Raw genomic sequence first — 20,500 nt, forward strand, 5'->3', positions numbered from 1 at the left:
TTTCAAATATGTATTAAAAATGTTTGTGTTTAAAACTATTTATAAAAAAATAATTTTGTATTCGAATTTGCTTTTAATTGGAAAGTTTAAAATAACAAATAATGATATATAAAATGATTAATAATTGAATTGTTTTTTATTTTGTGTGTAATATATAATAATTGAACACACTAATATATATATATAACAAAATATACTAATAATCTGTAGTAAAAATGTAACAAGATAAAAAAACTTTCATATATAAAACCTTCATATATATATATATATATTTATATAACATTTTCAACGAGAATTGATATTAAAGCATCCATTACCCTATTTAAAGTTTGATAAATATATATCGAGGTATGAATTGTTATAATACATAACAAATTATTTCAATGTCTATATACACACATGTGCGTGTACGATATATATATATATATATATATATATATATATATATATATATATATATATGTATATATATACCTGCAATTTTATAAACAAAATGAATTTGCATTATGCATTCTTTTTTTGCATTTCAAATAAATTTTTTGCCCTAAAATCTTTTAACTAAAAAGAATGAGAATAAAAGATACCTCGTATATACAAATATCACGGAATTTGTACTATATATCTTGTACATATTATATCTTTGATCGGATTTCTTTCCACCACGATGGACGTTCCAAGTTTGCTTTATCTTTAAATATCCACTCTTTTATGTGTTTGTATACCTATACAAAAATTTTTAATTTTTTTATATGGAAAGAAAATTAATTATTGTATGCAAAATATTCAATGTAGTAGCAATATTATACCTCGCCATCAGACATTCCTAGAGGAGAATTAAGAATAAAATCTGGCGGTGCCAAAACGTCAACCAGCGGAACCGCATTGTCTAATAAATCTCTGCATAATATTATAATTCCTTCTCGCAGAAAATTGTCCAAGTTACTTCCAGGAGAAGCATAACCACCACCATACAAATCTCCCAATCTCTTTTCCAAAGTTGTAGCTCCGAACAAAGAACATAATTTTGTCAGTACTTCTCGTTCATTCGCTTTCCATTTCGGATCTTGTAAACATTTGATAAAATATAATAGTAAAGCATGCTGTAAATAAAGAAAAAAATTGCATTAATTTTTGTTCTAATAAATGTAAAAAGTAAATTCGTTTATATGAAAATGTATGTGCACTGTGTTTAGTAATTGAGTCTATGATTTAGCAATTTGATGCAAGCTGTTTAAGATATAACTTGTCATTTCCTCCTCTCCAATAAAAAAAAAAAAAAAAAAAAAAAAAATATATATATATATATATATATATGCGCACACACACAGATATTTTACTTACCTCTCCATATACGAGGGACAAAGTCCGTGCTAAATATGTTTGAGAATTGTTTTTTGCATCAAAATCAGACATCCCACTTGATTTAAGATTATTTACACGTTGATATGTTTTTTTCACGTAATAACATGTCAACCACTTAAAAGCGAAGAGTAAATCTAAAACAGAGAAATGTATTAATTGCAACAAACATAAGTAATTAAGACTAAAATCTTTAACATTATATATTTTAATATAGTACAAAATTAATTTTTTTATCATACTTTCAAGTTTTAATGTATCCTCAACTGTAACTTGATCAAATTTGGTATTCAATATTTGTTCCGCATCAACAAGAAAATCTATAGAACCAAGCGGAGCCGGCACGAATTGTCCATTGATCACGTTAGTCCATTGGCTTAACAACCAATTACTTGCTTGTTGAATAAGTATATTGTTTTCACCCTCATATGTACAATTTGCATCATTGTCAGCTCTTATGTCACCCAAACGCGACACTAATAATATGACGAAATGATTAGTATTAAATATACATATACATATATATGTATATTCATTAAAATAACCCAAATTTGTATAAAATCTTTACTTTTCAAATATCCATGACCACCACAAGACTCTCTGCAGTCCTGAATTGCATCACGAGCGATCCATGAACACAACGGTTTTGTTGCAGAAGACAATGCGTGTATCTCTATTCCTAGATCAGCAATCAGGTTTTCGTCGTCTCCCGTTAAACGGCTCAAAGCGAAGTCTACCATTTTTTGATAAAACATGGTCGAAAATATCTTTATTGCGTATGTTTCAGCTAAATGAGGAAAAATTCGCCATTGCTAAAACGTATATGTTTCACATGAATTATAATTGCAATTTTTATATCTTTTATGATTCAAATTTAAAATGAAAATCTGATATATATATATACTTGTGCTTGATATTCTATAACTGGTAACTCATCATCTTCAGCTGTAGGACCGAATTGTCTCCTAACTGCACAATAACGTATGGCTATCGTTAACGCAATAGTCATATACTGTGCACAGATTGCAGTAATACTGACACGACCTGATGATAATGCGCCTAATGATGAGCCTACAAGTAAAATGTGTCAATTGATTATGGGAGAAGAAAACAATACAATAATATTATTGCACTTATTGTTTTTGACATATTTATCATAATATCTACCATATCTTTTTCGTTCATCCTGTACAGCAAGCACATATTGTCCATCCTCGTTAACATCTGCTGTACGATTCAACAAACAAGTATGTGCTATAGCATACTTGTTGAACATTATGAATCCATTGTCTATTCCATTAAGTCCAATCTTCTCACCCATATCACCAATGGTAACACCAGGAAAAGGTAGATGGGTTTTTAGATCGCGAATTGGTACAATGAAAACATGGAGACCATGATTCACTCCATCTGGTGTAACTAACTGTGCAAATATAACAGCGTGTGTAGCACTTTTTCCTGAAAATATATAAAGAATAATACATCAAGTATCGTTCTCGATTATTTATTTATTATTTAACTTGTCTGCTAAAACTTGTCTCACCTAAACCACCTGCCCAACATTTTGCGGCTTCAAAATCGGGTGTATGAAGAATGAAACTTCTTGTTGCTATATCATATGTTGCTGTGGTCCGCATGCCTTTTGCATTAGATCCATGGGAAAATTCAGTTAGAGCAAAAACGCCAAGACACTAAGTAATTAATTATTATTATAATTATTAATTATTATAGTTATTTCAATGAATATTAAACAATTTATAATAATGATTGCTGTTTTGTTTATACATACATTTCCATTGCTCAATTCTGTTGCAAGATGATAATGTCGTGCAGTACCTAGCGCTAATATAGTAGTTGGTACCATAGAGTACATGATACTTAATTTTACTGGTATAGATCCATTATATTGAAAGGTATAAAAAAAATGTTCTCGAGTATGCATTGGCTAAAAAAATTGTATAAAAATTATACATAGAATTTGGACAGAAAAACAAAAGTTTAATAAAATATTTTTAAATATTTTAAATAATTTAAACTCTTTCTTCATATTTTTATATTAATATAAAAAATTTATGATGAAGATAACAATATACGTTACCTGCTTTAATGTTATTGTAATTATATAATTATATTATACAAAGTGTTAAAAATAGTCATTTATTTTGTGAACAGATAGTATTGATCAAAAAAGAAAAAAAAGTCTAATTAATATGGATCCTACAATTAATATCTACAAAGTGTAAACTATCTTATTATTTGAGTTCTTGGTCTTTTTCTTATTGATTGTGTCATCTCTACAATGCAGTAAATAAAAGAATATATTTATTAGTTATGCTATAGTAACATTGACTTATAATAACAATGTTAAAATATACAGTTTAACCAGGAAACATATGCAAGCTTATTATTCCACACAGGAAATAACAGATATGATTTTTCGTCACTCTTTTTTGTACACCTTTGAATTGCAGATAAAACCAATTATAAAAGGATAAAAAAAAATCCAATTAAAAGATAGTCTGTATCTTTGAAGATTATTGAGTTATGTTAATTAATTAGACATTTTATTTTGTTTCGATATATATAACACTATCTGCTCTCAAAATATATGTGACTTTCTAAACATATAATTAGAGTTAAAATTATATATAATTATTAATAATTACAGTTATGTCATTCTGATGAAATATTTGCATTTGAGCATTGCAGTGTCTTCGAACTTCATCCAAGCTCATTGAACCTATCGATCTTTGAAATGCTGGATTCTTTCTGACAATATCCCATAATTTTTCCTACACATTTAATCTCATATAAGATATCGTTATATGTAATATAAATTACATAGTTGTGTTGATGTAACACACATATGTTAAAATGTATCAGCAAGTTTCAATACCTGAAAATGTATGCCATCCACACCTTCTAAATTTAGTTTGAATGATTTCCAGTCAAATGTTGCCCGCTTCCTATAAACATCTAAGGGTCCCTTAGGCAAGTCCTTTATCAAATTACTGGCGATAGACATCATGCGATTTCCTCTTGTGAATCTACAATTGCAATATGGTATAGATAAATAATGATTAAAAGAAAAGTTTACCATCATTATTACTAATAAACAGATTATACTATATAATTTTCTATCAGCACGTTTTCTTCACAATTTTATGCTCTCTTTTTTAATCAGTTGCAAATAGTACTAAGAAAATATATATTCATATCAATACTTGAGATGACATTACAAATTTTGAATATTGATAATATTGATAACACTGAAATTATACATACATGTTCATTCATATACAATTTACTGCTAGATTATCTCCTTTTTTCCTTTATTGGATTGTCGTTTCTTCAGAACGTTCGCGTTATTAGTTATTAAAACGTAATGCAATCTTATATAATGCATTTAAAATATGTATATATATTTAAAATATATATTGAACTTTGAACTGTATGTAAATTCATACAAATGTTCATTTTGCATATAATACTAATACAAAGCTAAGCACAAACGAACAGGTCACGTTCTGATTCCACTCATATGTGTGCACTTATCGCGTAATTGTGTTAGGTTATGAATAATTAAAGTAAAAAATGTAAATTGAGACATATCAACAGTCGATAAGAGTCAATTACAAAATATTATCGACTCCTCTTTTTTGCGCAATCTTGGAAAACTTTTAAAACGTTCTTTCGCGCATGAAATTATCGCAGCAATCATTATTTAAATTTATAATTATTGTATAATTATAAATATTACAATTATTACATTATTGTTATCTTGAAATAGTTCTATCTAATTGAATAATAATAAATAATAATATATAATTATATATATAATATTAATATTTTTTTATATAATATTGAAATTATTCTGTGGCATATATATATATATATATATATATATATATATATATATATATATATATAAAAGCTATACTATTTTAATAAATTTACAAAAATATAATATATATTTCAATCTTGCAATTTTTCGGCGTATAATACAGGATGACAAAACGATATTATAACACCATGATGTTATAAGAATACATTATGATTAACACTTGAATTTTCCTAATTATTGTCTCATATTCATTATCATGAAGGGAGGCAATTTTAAGCGAGAGACTACGAATGGCGCCCGTGGTCAGCATGGGCCGTATTTTTTTTCCTAATCCTCCTGGTGCCCGAGTTGGATCCCTTTGCATTAATAACGAGATCAGAAAGAAGATATTAGAGGTAAATCGATGTCAATTTTAAGACAAGAGCTCAAATTTACAATCAATAATACTAATGATTTGGCGTTTTCTTCTCTTTCATATAATCGTTATTGACAAAATCATTAATTAAATATTTACGCGATAATTACATTTCCAAAATTAGCCCATTATAAGTTGTACATTACATGTCATTACAATAGCTTATATAAGCTTGAAATAAATGATATATGTTGTGATGTAGATTTACAATATATATATTCGTAATAAAATATATTTGTAATATTTAAGAAATAGAAATTGCATGTGTGTATAAAGATCGATTCCCTATATGCATAAAAATTCCAGTTACCATCCCGATTACGTGGCGGACAGAATGGAGGAAATTGCAAATTCTTCTGTACAAAGCAGGATCGAAGAGAATAATCAAGCAGATAAGGCAATCTTAAACCTGACATCGCATAATAATGAGGTTTCCGCTATGCAGGAGGAGGCATTGTTCACCTGTTCTCTATACATTTCGCGCGCTGGCGACCTTCAAGACCAAGGTCATACGATGCAAGGTGCAATATGCAATATCTAATGCGCTCTAAAGATAGAAACTTACAATCTCGTTTACGTAATTTCTACCTGATTTCTAATTAATTCGTTATTGATCAGGTTGCGAGTTGCTACGATCTCATCTCGAAGAAGCTATTGTTGCTTCTGAACCGCTATCGACGTGGCGAGTTTCCGAAACTCCATGCGGTCTAATTGCCGCCTTTGCCAGAGAAAACGACGCCGAGAAACTACTGCAACGCGGCGATCTGGCTCGAGTGTTTGGACGACCTGTACAAGTACAAGATTTTTTTTATAATACTTTCAATTCCATCAGATTTCACAAGACACACATGATCGTTTAAAAAGTTGTGTGCATAGTCCGTTTCAGACAAAACTTATTATATAATTTTCAACAAGACTGTACAATTTTAAATTGCGTGAGAATTTAGATATTTTATTTCGCATAAAATTTTGTCTAGAATACTCTACTGAGAAAGGAATTATTTCATAATGAATGTTTTGGTAATTCTGAGAATACATTGCTATAATTATTCAGCGAATTCAAACATTTAAGTTTGAAAGCAATTTTTAATTTATATTGGATTTATGTCTCAGGTAGCGCGATTCTCAGCAAGAGATTCTCGATATCGTCAAGCCGTACTTCTGAGAGATGTTCCGTGGGCTATACCTCTTCAGGATATAAATTCGGCTCTGGCAAAGCAAGGAATTGTCGCTGGAAATGTCGAACGTTCGCGACATTTGGTTCGAGTAGAAGTAAAAACTAGTTATCTACCTTTCCATTCTTAACACTCTACTAATTCGTATAATTAAGTCGTTGTAATAATTTTAAATAATAATCAGTTATTTATAATCGAAAATTAACGCATCAAATTAAATACGTATACGCCCAAAGCTCAAATATATAGACTTTGCTTCTATTATTAAAATGCATAGAAATGTCAGATATTATGTCATTGTAAAAATACTGGTTCTTGCATCCGGCTTATGTGAAATAGCTAAGATACGCTCAACAGGTTTCGAAAGTTGACTTTCCAATTGTACACTATTTGCAATAAAAAAACTAAGATGAAAGTATAGTCGTTAAGGTAGCGGATGGAAACTAACATAAGTCTATCGCAGAATTATCGATAAAAACATAATACCTAAATCTAACAAATAAAATAATGAATTTAAAAAATAAAAAATATTTATATTGCTCATTTGTCGCATAGGTTTTCGACGCGGGTCACTACGAAGCCTTATTACGTCAAGGTCTGAACTTCTTCGAAGTGGCACGTTTCAATGCCATCCCGGAACGCTGGTGGCGCAGCAACACCCCATGTTCCTCCGCTGTATCGTCGCGATACGCCTTAACAGACTACGGGAACAATTCTCAGGAGACGTCGAATGCACCGCAAATGGCGGATGGCGTGTTGCAGTGTTATCGGTGCCAGGGTTTTTGGCACGTGGCCGCCAATTGTCGGCACTTGCCGCGATGCGTCCGCTGCGGCGAGCCGCACAGCGTTGAGTTTTGTCCCAGACCACGGAATAATCCTATATGTTGCCACTGTTCCGGGCCTCATCATGCCGGTAGACAGCTTTTCCTTTCCTTTCCTTGTCAAAAATGCTGCAGCGGCTCTTACCTACATCACACACATTTTGCAAACACCAATTAAGAAAGAACTCAGATAGCAAACATTATGTCATTTTGATGTCGAATAACATCAATTTGCTACTTAGAAAAGCAATTACTCGTTAGATAGTTTGCTATTTTATTTATCTATATATTCTATAAATATATAGATTATATAAAATATATTAATTATCTATATTTTATTTATTCGTGTATTTAATTGTATACCGCTAGAAATATATATTTCTTAGTCTACGAAATATACCTATTTCTTGCGTATACTTGAAATAATCGATAGCGAGTGAATAAATGATATACATTTAGTAATTCACGAGTAATTGCTTCATTCAATTTTAGTTATACGTTTGCGTAAAGTACTTGGTCGTCGAAATTGAAACTTGCTTAATCTGCTACAAGATAATTTGCAAGAAGAAACCATTTGTTTTTGCAAATTACTGTATACGTCGTAATAATATCCATTTTTTTGTTCATTAATCATATATTAAAATCGATATTGATTTTTTGGTCGGGAAAACAAAAAAAGGACTTATTGTTTAAAACACATAAAGTATGAATATTAAGATTCATCCTGGGAATAAAGAAAAAAAATTTTCTTGCGAAACAAATCGATTCTTCTTGCTTTACGTACAAGTCACAAATGTCTAGTCATTTCTATTATCTATTAAGAGAAACTCTGGGTACACGCATATTGAAAATACTACTTGCGTTCGCTATCGTGTGTTGCTCTGCTGCTATAATGTTGCTTTATATTCAGACGCAGCGTGACTATAATGCTCTTTCATTTTTTATTACAGGATATAGACAGTGTCCAGTTAGATTGCAACTGGCCAACGCAACTCCCGTGAGCATCACGTTGAATGCAACTCCCACAGGGGGTCAATATTCAACGGGCGCCGCGAACAAATCGAACCCTTCGTGCCACTCCCTGAGACAGAGCCATTACTAGATATCCTAGTTCGACGCTCGCAAAATTATTTATTACAAAATTATCGGTCTCACTGTTTTCGAGCCAGCGTGTATTTCAACAACTTGGAAATGTCAATGAAAACGCATGTAGTATCTATTGACGTTGCGGACATAATGTTATCGCGTGTCATGAGCAAAATTTCGCACTTTCGAAAGAACGTGACACACTTGCGTTGTCATAAAAAAAATGTCATGCTAGCTATTGCAAACAATTACGCAAAAATTCACAAACATAACATGTATAGTAATTTACATTTTATATTATAAAGAAGACAAAAGTCTCTTTTCAGAGGGTGACTTTTAAGACTATCATCATCTTCTTCTCAAGACATGTCTTAAATGTACAAAAAATGTTTTTTCTATAGAATGTTTTTTTATAATATATATAAAATATATGTACAATTTTTATAATATCAATTGCATAAGAATCTCTCCCTTGGCGCGAGTTTTGCTCGCGAATAAAAATGATTCCTCTCCAGCGAGTGCGAGAGGAGAAGACACCTGATGAGACATCAAGCTTTCTCGCCCCCTTCTTTTTTTACAGAGAATTCTATAAATTCGCGACTACAAACGACAGAATCTCGTATTCCGTCCCACTTTCTTCGTCCTAGTCCCCCACGAATGTAGGTCTCCCCACCGGCATCTGTCTGTCTCCGCTACCATCGTGTAATACTTGGCGATCGAAGGAGAGGGAAACTATGTGCGGGTGTCCATCCTATACATTTAACCATTCGATCGACTGCTAGTCCGGTTTGTCCGTAGACGATCGACGTCGGATATGAGTGCATTATATAATTATATGCCAGGATACATTATATGTGTGTCCGATTAATTTACTGTGATTGCTTTCCGAATGATCGGTCAATTGAAAGGAGTTTTTTTTATATTGAGATACTCTGTGTAATATATATTAAAAGACTTTTTGTTTAAAAACAATTAGTATGTGCCAAATAAAATTTCAGAACCCGACGAGTAAGTTTCATTCCATTCAAAGTATTGTTCAACGAGTGAAAAAATATCCTGAGTGTTTTACTTTTAATTTTAGAATCTTCTTCGAAAAAATGATTTGTAAATAACTGCAAAATGCGTTGTTCCTGCCTTGTATTTGCGCGAAAAGTTCAAACGAAGAATATCGAATTTTGTACGGGGATTATTCCCTCGTTTCGCGAAGAGAACTCTGAACTGCATAATATGAAGAAGTATAAAACCACGTAACGCAATAATTCACGAAAAATCAGGACCGATACTTTGAAGAAAATGCATTCGATGTACTTGATGCTCTTTCTTATCGCGTCGATATGCAGCATGTCCGCGCAACCAACGTTCTTCAGGAACACATTCAAGGGATTGAATAGCGTCTCTTCGAGCGCTTCCACTCTCGCGAGTGACGAGATACGAGTCGTTTATTATCACGAGCAGACGGTGGCGGTGATCAATCTCGGGCCAAACAATGAATTACGCGACTGCAACATTATCGAAGTATAGTAAGTGGTCGTCCTAAAGTAAAGGCCGCTTGATAACCAGATCGTATCAAAACCGGTTCTTAATTACTTATACGTCCAGTCATTTCTTCTTTCTCTGTACAATTCTTGACTCGCATCGTTGTCTCTCTTTCAGCGAACCGTCCGAGGCTACTGAAGTCTTACGAAACTTATCCATGTCCTTACAACCACAAGTGGTGTCCTTTCAGGAGATGACGAGACTCATGCAACAGTGTGAGTTGTTGGAGAAACTCCAAGTAAAAGCCACGACCGCTTTGCCCACAAACGCACTGAGCAGAGCCGCCAGTTCGATCACTCTGCTCTCTGGTATTCTACCAGGTTAATCCTTTATATCATTTTTTACGAATGCACACTACTCTACACAGAAGTTGTTGCCAAAGATTAAATATTTGTATATTTTATAGGCACAAAATGGTGTGGTACAGGTGACATAGCTGAAAATTATCACGATCTGGGCGATCTACCTCACATCGACAGGTAAATCGTCGTCTTTCGGAAATATTAATTTTAAAGTCAATTTAATAAAAATTTTATACTTTTCAGATGCTGTCGTACCCACGATCTTTGCCCTATAAAAGTCCGAGCTCAACAGACCCGATACAATCTTACAAATTATTCTCTGTATACTAAGTAAGACTTTATCGATAATTCGTAAAAAAATACAATTGATTTATTTTTACGAGTATTTTAATACAATCCTTTGAACGCGAATGTCTTATATTATTTCCTTAATGATGCTTAATGATATTCAAATTTATTTATTACCTGATAACAGTCTCAAAGTTGTCCCTTTCTCGAAGCAATCATTTACAAGTTTTTCACTGCTTCACAGGTCACATTGTACTTGCGACAAGGCGCTTTATCAGTGCTTAAAAGCTGCCAATCACCCAACGGCTAATCTGATGGGACAGATATACTTCAATATCGTCAAAGTCCCATGTATAGAAGACACAAGGAAAAACCGATATTCTTCCTCGGAATCGTCAAGAAAGTTTGTACCTGTGAAAAGTGAATATTAAAACTCGACAATGTGTATAATTACTAATACATGTAAACCAAATGCATGATTTATTCAAAAGTCTAATATAAATATGCTCCGTTAAAGCTAAGTAAAATTAATCCAGAATTATATATGTAAACTGTAAATATATTTTTTTATTTTTGAATTGCATACTTTAGAAATTATTTTTTTTTAATATTGTATAATATACCTTTCTAGAAAAAGATTGATGTATTTTATAACACTCACTTATGCACAATTACTAATTGCGAGAAAAGCCTGGTTTAGTGCTGGTAGAAAGGGTACAAGGTCTCTTACATTTTTACCAACGCTAGATGATCTGTGATTGTATAAATTTCCTGCAATTTATTACAATAGAAATTATATTTTATCCCTGCTCTCTCTCTCTCTCTCTCTATATATATATATATATTTTTTTTTTAAGCATAGTTACCTATTAACCATAAGGTTTCCCTTCTAATATGCATATATTGATGTGATAACAATTTGTTTAACAAAAGACATAAATCCTCATGTGAGTATTTTGAGTTTCTCAAAAGAATATCTGCTTTATTTTCACAAGAATTATGTAACGTGTTAGCTAGTATACGTATAGATGCTGTAATCTGAAAAAGAAGAGTTAAAATTTGAATCTTAATTAATCATTTTATGATTTTACTATATATAAAAAAAAGAGAGAGACAGTCAACCTCATTGACATGAGCTAATTTATCTGGACCAGAACTCAATAGGTAAAGATGGTCAACAATTTGCGGCAAAATGGAATGTAAATATGTCTTGCATATTGTTGAAGAGGATAATAATGCTAACAACCAAATGAAATTTGATTTCTCATACAAAATATTTCGCTTTACAATAACTTGAACAAGTTCTTCCATATCACTTTTCCTGTACATATAAGAACCATATTAAATTTCCTTGTGTCAAACTATTTGTGTATTTTAATGCATAAAAGTGAATGATACTTACGAGATCTCATAAAATCCCACATGTACATAATGTAAAAGTGCATATATCACAGAAGGAAGTATCGAGTCGTCACAATTGGATAACAATAAAGTTAAATATTTCAAACAGTGCTGTGCATGTAGAATAGAAAAGGCCACATTACTTCCTGCAACTAAATTACCAATTGTCCAAATGCAAACCTCCTGAAAAATATAAATTTATGTTTAAGGCTTCTCGCAGGTATAAGTGATAGAATTAAGTATTAGTAAATCAACTTATCGTTTAATCTCTCTTCTTCGCAATGTTACTTACTAGCAATATATGATTTAAACTTTCTAACTCGATAAGTAAATACGGAATAACTGCTTTCCCCAATGTTGTACATGCTTTTGCATTTCCAAGAGCAATATTACAGCAGCAATTGGCTGCATACAATTGAAAAGTTGGATTGTTGCCAGAGAGATCACGTATCAGGCCCGACAGACTTTGATCTATGCTTAAAAAAGCATAAATATTCTCCTCCGACTATGAATACAAAAAATTAAATATTATTAGATTTTATTATTTGTCTTTACATAATCTATTATAGTTGTATAAAATATACCCAAAATGTTAAATCAGTTTTGAGAAATAAATCCTGTTTACCTGAATGAGAGCATTAGGCAGATATCTATAATCCTCAAGAGATATCTTTTTTCTCTTGAGAAGCTTCGCTTTTTCATTAACATATTCGGTCGAAAACACTTGATTCCCTGATTCTCCCAAGTTTTTGCGATTCTTACTCCACTGGGACGTACGATTCTGCTTTCTCTTTGTGAACGTAGCTTCTCTTAATTCCTCCCGTACAATTTCAACCGTGCTATCATTCGATTGCAATTTTCCAGCCTCCTCTACTTCTTCATCGACAGTCTGCATCTCAAATCGATTAATTATTCGCCTTACCGAACAAAAAGTTAAATAAAATTAATGATTCACAAATAACCATTCTCTGTTTATACCCTCGCATTATGTAAATTGAAACTACGCTCTAGAACTTCTCTCTCCAAAGTTGCGTTCGAAAATCGAACGTCGAGAAAAATTTCTTCGCCCCGTAATTGGTCGATTAAATACGATTCTACAGCAGATTTTTGAACGAACTCAAGAAAATGTATAAAGAAATGTGCTGTCGACTAGGGAAACTTGGAGATCTAAGAATTTCCTAGTCGACAGCCAATCGTGGGATTGGGTAATTAAACTGCACTTTATTATCCATCTACACTTAAAAATAAAACGTGCAGAAAACGTTGCTGTAGAATGTAGAAAACAACGCTGTCGAAGTGTTTGTGAGTGTTTGATGTTATAAACGCAAAAATATGATTTTATCAACGTTAATATCGATAACGCACGATTGAGTTTTTCATCTTTTCATCGATTTTCAGAATCACAAACTGACGAAGATTGTGAAATCACAAGTACTATCACATTTCCCCAAAGTCTCGCGCTAGAAAGCGGAATCATGGAAGAGGTTACAAAATTGGAACATCTGTCTCTGGTATCGAAAATATGCACGGAGTTGGAAAATCATTTAGGTTTGAACGATAAGGATTTGGCCGAATTTATCATACATTTAGCTGAAAAGAACAGCACGTTTGCGGGCTTCAAGAAGGTTCTGATCGAGAATGGGGCAGAGTTCTCAGACTCCTTTATAGCTAATCTTCTTAGGATAATACAGCATATGAAACCTGCCAAAACGCCCACCGACAAGTCGTCGAAGATTGCGAATAAGCAGGATAATCTGGCTATAAAATTCCCTGCGCTGGCAATGCCAAATGAAGATCCGCAGGGTTCAGACACCAACAATGCCAAGGATGAGGATATCGTGAACGACGTTATGGCCTCTTTGGAGGCATTTGCACCATCTAACAAGAAGCACTCTACGGATCCTCAGAAACACAATGGTAAGATCGAGGAGAAGAAGGGAAGCAAGCGAAGCAAGAGAAGCAGAAGCAGATCGAGAGACAGGAGGAGACATAGATCCAGATCGTCAAACCGGAAAGAAAGAAGACACAGATCACGTTCCAGATCTCGGACTCGCAACAGATCCCGAGACAGAACTCGCAGAAGACATTCCCCATCTCGAGAACACAAAAGATCATTATCTCGTGATCGCAGAGATGCTAGATATTCAAGGAAACGAGACGTAGACAGATCTAGGTCAAGATCCGTCGAAGAGATGCTCTCTGTGGAACCGGAGGTGGGCAAGATTTACGCAGGCAAGGTCGCTAACATTGTGCCGTTTGGCTGTTTCGTTCAGCTGGAGGGTCTGAGACGCAGATGGGAGGGCCTGGTTCATATTTCTCAACTGCGGAGAGAGGGTCGAGTGGCGAACGCGAGCGACGTCGTCTCCAGAGGTCAGAAAGTCCTCGTAAAGGTCCTCAGCGTCGGTGGACAGAAGGTGTCTCTGAGTATGAAGGATGTCGATCAAGAAACTGGTAGAGATCTGAATCCTGTGGTGGCCATCGCAAAGGCAGAGGAGGATGAAAAGCATCTGCGTAACCCAGACAGACCTACTTCCTTATTAGAATTACAGGGCAATTACGACGAGGACGAGACGTACTCGAGGAAGCGCGTGCAACGCTTGTCGTCGCCGGAAAAGTGGGAGATCAAGCAGATGATGGCGGCGTCTTGCATTGACAGGAGTGAATTACCAGAGTTTGACACGGAGACTGGGATCCTGCCGCGAGAGGACGACGAGGAGGAAGACGTGGAGATCGAGCTCGTCGAGGAGGAGCCGCCGTTTCTTCACGGTCACGGTAGAGCACTGGGCGATCTTAGTCCTGTGCGAATAGTGAAGAATCCAGACGGTTCCTTGGCGCAAGCGGCGATGATGCAGAGCGCTCTGGCGAAGGAGCGGAGGGAGCAGAAGATGCTGCAACGCGAACAAGAGATGGATTCTGTCCCCACCGGTCTGAACAAGAACTGGATAGACCCGTTGCCGGAAGCGGAAAGTCGTACTTTAGCGGCGAACATGCGCGGCATCGGGCTGCAAACGCAAGACCTACCCGAGTGGAAGAAGCACGTGATAGGCGGGAAGAAGTCCTCGTTTGGTAAGAAGACCAACTTGACGCTGCTGGAGCAACGTCAGAGCTTGCCGATCTACAAGCTGCGCGATGATTTGGTGAAAGCCGTGACCGACAATCAGATCCTCATCGTCATCGGAGAGACCGGCTCGGGAAAGACGACGCAGATCACGCAATATCTGGCTGAAGCTGGTTTCACGTCTCGCGGCAAGATCGGCTGCACCCAGCCACGTCGCGTGGCAACCATGAGCGTGGCCAAGAGAGTGGCCGAGGAGTTTGGCTGCTGTCTGGGCCAGGAGGTGGGCTACACTATCCGTTTCGAGGATTGCACCGGACCGGAGACCAGCATCAAGTACATGACTGACGGTATGCTGCTGCGGGAGTGCCTGATGGATCTCGACCTGAAAACATACTCGGTCATCATGTTGGACGAGGCACACGAGCGCACCATTCACACAGACGTGTTGTTCGGCTTGCTGAAGCAGGCGGTAGGTCGTAGACCGGATCTCAAACTGATCGTCACCAGCGCCACCCTGGACGCGGTCAAGTTCTCGCAGTATTTCTTTGAGGCACCGATTTTCACCATTCCTGGCCGCACGTTCGAAGTCGAGGTGATGTACACGAAGGAGCCGGAGACGGATTATCTGGACGCAGCGCTGATCACAGTTATGCAGATCCACTTGCGGGAACCACCAGGTGATATCCTGCTCTTCCTCACCGGTCAGGAGGAGATCGACACGGCCTGCGAGATTCTTTACGAGCGCATGAAGTCCCTGGGTCCGGATGTGCCCGAGCTAATCATTCTTCCAGTATACTCGGCTCTACCTTCGGAGATGCAAACCAGGATATTCGAGCCGGCACCCCCGGGCTCGCGTAAGGTCGTCATCGCCACGAACATCGCCGAAACCAGTCTGACGATCGACGGCATCTATTACGTCGTCGATCCCGGCTTCGTCAAGCAAAAGGTTTACAATTCCAAGACCGGCATGGACAGTCTCATAGTGACTCCGATTAGCCAAGCGGCAGCGAAGCAACGTAGCGGACGAGCCGGCAGAACCGGACCCGGGAAGTGTTACAGACTCTATACCGAGCGAGCTTACAGAGACGAGATGCTGCCTACCCCAGTCCCGGAGATTCAGCGGACGAATTTAGCCACAACCGTGCTGCAACTGAAAACTATGGGTATCAACGATCTGCTGCATTTCGATTTTATGGACGCGCCACCCGTCGAGTCGCTGATCATGGCGTTAGAGTCGTTACACAGTTTAAGTGCCCTCGACAACGAGGGTCTACTGACGCGGCTGGGTCGGCGGATGGCGGAATTTCCCCTCGAGCCGAATCTATCCAAGATGTTGATCATGAGTGTGCACCTTCAGTGCTCCGACGAGATCCTGACCATCGTTAGCATGCTATCTGTTCAGAACGTCTTTTACCGACCAAAGGACAAGCAGGCCCTGGCCGATCAGAAGAAGGCCAAGTTTAATCAACCCGAGGGCGACCACTTGACTCTCTTGGCGGTCTACAATTCCTGGAAAAATAATAAACTGAGTAATGCTTGGTGCTACGAGAACTTTGTGCAGATCAGGACGTTGAAGCGTGCCCAGGATGTGCGCAAGCAACTACTGGGGATAATGGACAGGCACAAACTGGATGTGGTATCGGCTGGCAAAAATACCGTGCGCATACAGAAGGCGGTGTGCTCGGGATTCTTCAGGAACGCCGCGAAGAAGGATCCGCAGGAGGGATACAGAACCTTGGTCGACAGCCAAGTGGTTTACATCCATCCGAGTAGCGCGTTGTTCAATCGTCAACCCGAATGGGTCATCTATCACGAATTGGTGCAGACTACGAAGGAATATATGAGAGAGGTGACAACCATCGATCCCAAGTGGCTGGTGGAGTTTGCGCCCGCGTTCTTTAAGTTCAGCGACCCGACCAAGCTCAGCAAGTTTAAGAAGAATCAAAGACTGGAGCCGCTCTACAACAAATACGAAGAACCGAATGCCTGGAGAATATCCCGGGTTCGCAGAAGACGCAATTAAAAGAGTCTCTCGTCTTCGTTCTATGTAAATATCGTTCCACATTATAGCTATTTCATCTGCTTGCTTTTTTTTTTTTTTATTATTATTATTATTATAGGGATAGAGAAAGATGTGATTCTAGCTCAAAGTAATGTTTTTTTTTACCGCAGTAACTTGTATTTACAATGACAAGACTTCATGAAGCAGAAAACATTTTTATTTTGCATGTATAACATAATACTCGCTTGTTCTCATGTAAAAAAATACTTTGCTCTATTATTAGGAAAAGCAAAGACTAAAGATAATATCGCAAAGATATTATACGACTTGATTTTATTATAAATTTTGTAAAGTCACGAAAAAAAAAAACAGAAGAACCTCTATAATGTAATCATTGAATTATATGTACAAGAATGCAATTATAAAGATTACGATTTACGAATCTTTACAATGTACATATTTGTAAACGTTGTAAATATTACCATGTTCCCATTAAAATTTCATTATTTATCAAAAAGATCTGTTTCTTAAAGTATGATACAAATTCTTTATTAATCAGTCTTTTTAAAGAAGAGGGCAATATTTTAAGATTGCACACACATTTTCAGTCTTTCTTCCCTCTTGTTTAATATTATTAAATTTATTATAAATAAATACATTCTCGATAACATTTAATAAGATGTGACAATAGGAGAAACATGTCCCTATTTAATTTATTCTCTTCCCTTACCTTTAGTTTCTTTATGTTTGTATTACGATGAAACCGAGTTTTGTGTTATGGACGCATATATATATGTTATATGTTACACTTATAACACGGTTGAAACATCATAAGAGAATCTGTAGAAAATTTACAGTTTTTTAAATGAGATATATTAATATATTCGGGCGATATCACTTTTTCTTGTTTTTCCGCACTTGTGCTATAGTTCAGTAAAATACTATTTCTTGGCTCAATAATATACAAAGTCTTCGGAAAAACAGAATCTTGTTTAAATTGAACTATTGAGGTTGTTGCTTCTTTTTCACTAATTCTACCAATTGTCTATAGCGCGCTTGGCATTCTTCCTATAAACAAATGATAATCTCTATATATAATTCACTACACAAGGAAGAATGTATCAAATAAAAATCTCTTACTTTTGTTTTTCCTTCGACACAATTTGCAATTTTTTCCCATCTATCTATGGATGCACTCTTCGGATATTTCGTAAGAGCTGCCTCTAATGCTCTCTGCTGTTCCTGGCTCCACTCGGCGGTGCTAACTGTATTTTCACTGCGGGTCTTAATTTTCTTTGGTCTCTCCTCCGCAACAACTTCCTCTTCAACTGGTTCAACAGGCTTCAATCCTTCATCTTTTACCTAACGTGACCAAGTGTACAACTTTTTCAACTTCTAAGTCATATTAAGAATCTTATTAAAAAATAAAATTGATATAAACAAGATAATAACTTTTTTAGCCATGTGTGTTACTTCTGCGACAGTGCGATTCATAACGCTCGCGATTTTCTCCCATCGTTCCGGAGTTCCACCAGGATACTTTTTTACATACTTTATCAGTTCCAATATGTCATTGTCCGTCCACAAACCACCGGATACCGTTGGCTTTTCGCAGACGTGATTCGTGTGATTAAATTCCTCTTTCTTCGTGGCCTCTTTGAAATTGCTGCTACTTCTCTCTTGCGGAGTAAAGCCAGGCCTACGTGTTCGAACACCGCGCGACGTTACTTCTGGTTCTGGTTGCTCGTTCTCTTGTGCTCTAGAAAGATGTTTCGATGTTTTACAAATGATATATAAATTGGATGAGAGAAAGCAATACAAAAATACAAAAAGTTATGTACTCTCTTAATGCTTCCTCTTCCTCTTGCTTCTTCCTCTCCTTTCTTTCTTTCAAGAGTTGAATAATGAGAAAAATGGTAGAGGGTATAGCTATTACTGAACCTATTATCCACCTTGGTAATTGAAATGGAAGAGTATTCCATATGGTTGGAGTGGGAATTTTCTCCAAGATGTCTGACAAATCTGGTACATCCATTTTGCTCTTTCTGTTTTTCTTTTGCATCTTTTGAAGTTTGCTACCAAAAATTTGCTCCTGCAATCAATATGACAGTCGTCAATTCTTTCACTCTTTTTCTTCTGAAAAGAAATGTATCTTCAGAAAGACGATGTACTTACATAAGTGTATCGTTTTTCAAAATATGCTGCCCATGCTACAAGATATTGTCCTATTGTGATAACCGTGAACAAAATAACACTCATTTCCAGTAGTCCCATCTTTCGAACGTGGCGATAATAATACACTGCCGATCGCCAATTTGGCAAACCATTAACGAGTACATTATCATACTTCTGGCGCTTTCCAGAATCTTTCAGAACATCGTAAACTGCGACTAACTAAAAGTGAAATGCAAAAGCTGTCAACATATATATTTTTCATAATTTCCATGTCTCTTATTTTTGCTTCTATCAAATATATACCTTTCTAAATTGTTGATCTGCATCCTCTGCAGAATTTTTATCCGGGTGCAATTGTAATGACAAACGCCTAAAAGCTTTCTTGATCTCCGACGCGTTCGCGGACTGCGAGAAAAGACATTATTCATTAATATTAAAGAAATCAATAAATTAATACATCAATAAAAACTAAATTATTAATTATTAATCTAAATTATAAATTTATTAATAAATTAATAAATTCATCTTGTATATTTGAAAAAATATTGAGAACGTGGCGTTTGAATATATTTGTAGAAAAAATCACCTGCGTAACGCCCAGGACATCGTAAAAATTTTGATTGACCTCCTCGACGACGTCGAACACTTCCAACTCATCGTTGTCCCACGCATGAGAGGATCTAAACAAGGTGTTTAGAAAATATAAAATTCCAAAAATGATCAATGGTACATTCATCTTTATCCACCGCATATAGACATAATTATTATTAATAGTACACGCGCGCGGTTCCTTTGATCGCGAAAAATCTCAATTTTACTAGGACATAATATTTCGCTCTCCGGCGTCTCAGGTTAGAAATTTTTTTTCACGCAAATGTGCCACATTGCAATTATCTCTTCTTCGAGATCACGATACGTCAGAATTGTACGATAGGTCGACACGCATACGAAAGCGACAGATGTGCGGTCAAAAATCGACCAATCGACGTCAAGTCAGCGCGCTCTGTCGCGCGTCCTGATTGGCTGGGACGTTGCAAG

The 20,500-nt window shown here is 35.9% G+C and overlaps 6 protein-coding genes across 9 annotated transcripts; 3 read left to right on the forward strand and 3 right to left on the reverse strand.

Moving 5' to 3' along the window:
* Positions 1-117: 117 nt before the first annotated feature.
* LOC114938644 (peroxisomal acyl-coenzyme A oxidase 3-like) lies at positions 118-4,936 on the reverse strand. Of its 2 annotated transcripts, none has more exons than XM_029312647.2 (12): positions 4,645-4,936; positions 4,256-4,406; positions 4,026-4,151; positions 3,149-3,304; positions 2,903-3,050; positions 2,527-2,817; positions 2,264-2,430; positions 1,928-2,171; positions 1,602-1,835; positions 1,342-1,496; positions 807-1,100; positions 118-722 (listed from the first exon to the last, which is right to left on the reverse strand). In XM_029312647.2, the coding sequence occupies exons 1-12, from the start codon at positions 4,650-4,652 to the stop codon at positions 633-635; spliced, it is 2,064 nt and encodes a 687-aa protein (XP_029168480.2). In that variant the 5' UTR covers positions 4,653-4,936; the 3' UTR covers positions 118-632. The 2 variants fall into 2 exon arrangements, with proteins under 2 accessions (XP_029168480.2, XP_085342950.1); XM_085486824.1 differs by lacking the exon at positions 4,645-4,936 and adding an exon at positions 4,486-4,595.
* Positions 4,937-5,834: 898 nt separating this feature from the next.
* Positions 5,835-13,265, reverse strand: LOC114938647 (uncharacterized). 3 transcript variants are annotated; one of them, XR_014925670.1, is made up of 8 exons: positions 12,853-13,264; positions 12,520-12,732; positions 12,229-12,410; positions 11,949-12,147; positions 11,693-11,864; positions 11,488-11,597; positions 11,004-11,237; positions 5,835-7,759 (listed from the first exon to the last, which is right to left on the reverse strand). XR_014925670.1 is itself a non-coding variant. In XM_085486833.1 (7 exons), the coding sequence occupies exons 1-6, from the start codon at positions 13,120-13,122 to the stop codon at positions 11,488-11,490; spliced, it is 1,146 nt and encodes a 381-aa protein (XP_085342959.1). In that variant the 5' UTR covers positions 13,123-13,265; the 3' UTR covers positions 10,887-11,237; positions 11,450-11,487. The 3 variants fall into 3 exon arrangements, 2 of the variants coding, with proteins under 2 accessions (XP_085342959.1, XP_029168485.1); XM_085486833.1 differs by lacking the exon at positions 5,835-7,759 and having other exon boundaries at positions 10,887-11,237; positions 11,450-11,597; positions 12,853-13,265; XM_029312652.2 differs by lacking the exon at positions 5,835-7,759 and having other exon boundaries at positions 10,887-11,237.
* On the forward strand, positions 5,862-9,147 carry LOC114938649 (uncharacterized). Its single transcript, XM_029312654.2, has 5 exons — positions 5,862-6,139; positions 6,237-6,412; positions 6,732-6,890; positions 7,349-7,706; positions 8,565-9,147. Exons 1-5 carry the CDS (start codon positions 5,908-5,910, stop codon positions 8,714-8,716), a joined length of 1,077 nt encoding a protein of 358 aa, XP_029168487.1. The 5' UTR covers positions 5,862-5,907; the 3' UTR covers positions 8,717-9,147.
* On the forward strand, positions 9,183-11,786 carry LOC114938648 (uncharacterized). Its single transcript, XM_029312653.2, has 6 exons — positions 9,183-9,708; positions 9,782-10,220; positions 10,354-10,556; positions 10,643-10,715; positions 10,782-10,868; positions 11,071-11,786. The coding sequence occupies exons 2-6, from the start codon at positions 9,994-9,996 to the stop codon at positions 11,255-11,257; spliced, it is 777 nt and encodes a 258-aa protein (XP_029168486.1). The 5' UTR covers positions 9,183-9,708; positions 9,782-9,993; the 3' UTR covers positions 11,258-11,786.
* A 216-nt stretch (positions 13,266-13,481) lies between the features above and the next one.
* pea (ATP-dependent RNA helicase pea) lies at positions 13,482-18,255 on the forward strand. The gene is made up of 2 exons (XM_085486831.1): positions 13,482-13,529; positions 13,626-18,255. The coding sequence occupies exon 2, from the start codon at positions 13,703-13,705 to the stop codon at positions 17,306-17,308; it is 3,606 nt and encodes a 1,201-aa protein (XP_085342957.1). The 5' UTR covers positions 13,482-13,529; positions 13,626-13,702; the 3' UTR covers positions 17,309-18,255.
* Positions 17,889-20,380, reverse strand: LOC114938646 (dnaJ homolog subfamily C member 1). Its single transcript, XM_029312649.2, has 7 exons — positions 20,049-20,380; positions 19,766-19,867; positions 19,463-19,681; positions 19,129-19,379; positions 18,740-19,046; positions 18,428-18,649; positions 17,889-18,355 (listed from the first exon to the last, which is right to left on the reverse strand). The coding sequence occupies exons 1-7, from the start codon at positions 20,211-20,213 to the stop codon at positions 18,290-18,292; spliced, it is 1,332 nt and encodes a 443-aa protein (XP_029168482.2). The 5' UTR covers positions 20,214-20,380; the 3' UTR covers positions 17,889-18,289.
* Positions 20,381-20,500: the final 120 nt, after the last annotated feature.

Source organism: Nylanderia fulva, unplaced genomic scaffold (assembly GCF_048542155.1).
Source record: "Nylanderia fulva isolate GAGA-0341 unplaced genomic scaffold, ASM4854215v1 Scaffold48, whole genome shotgun sequence".
Lineage (NCBI taxonomy): Eukaryota > Metazoa > Arthropoda > Insecta > Hymenoptera > Formicidae > Nylanderia > Nylanderia fulva.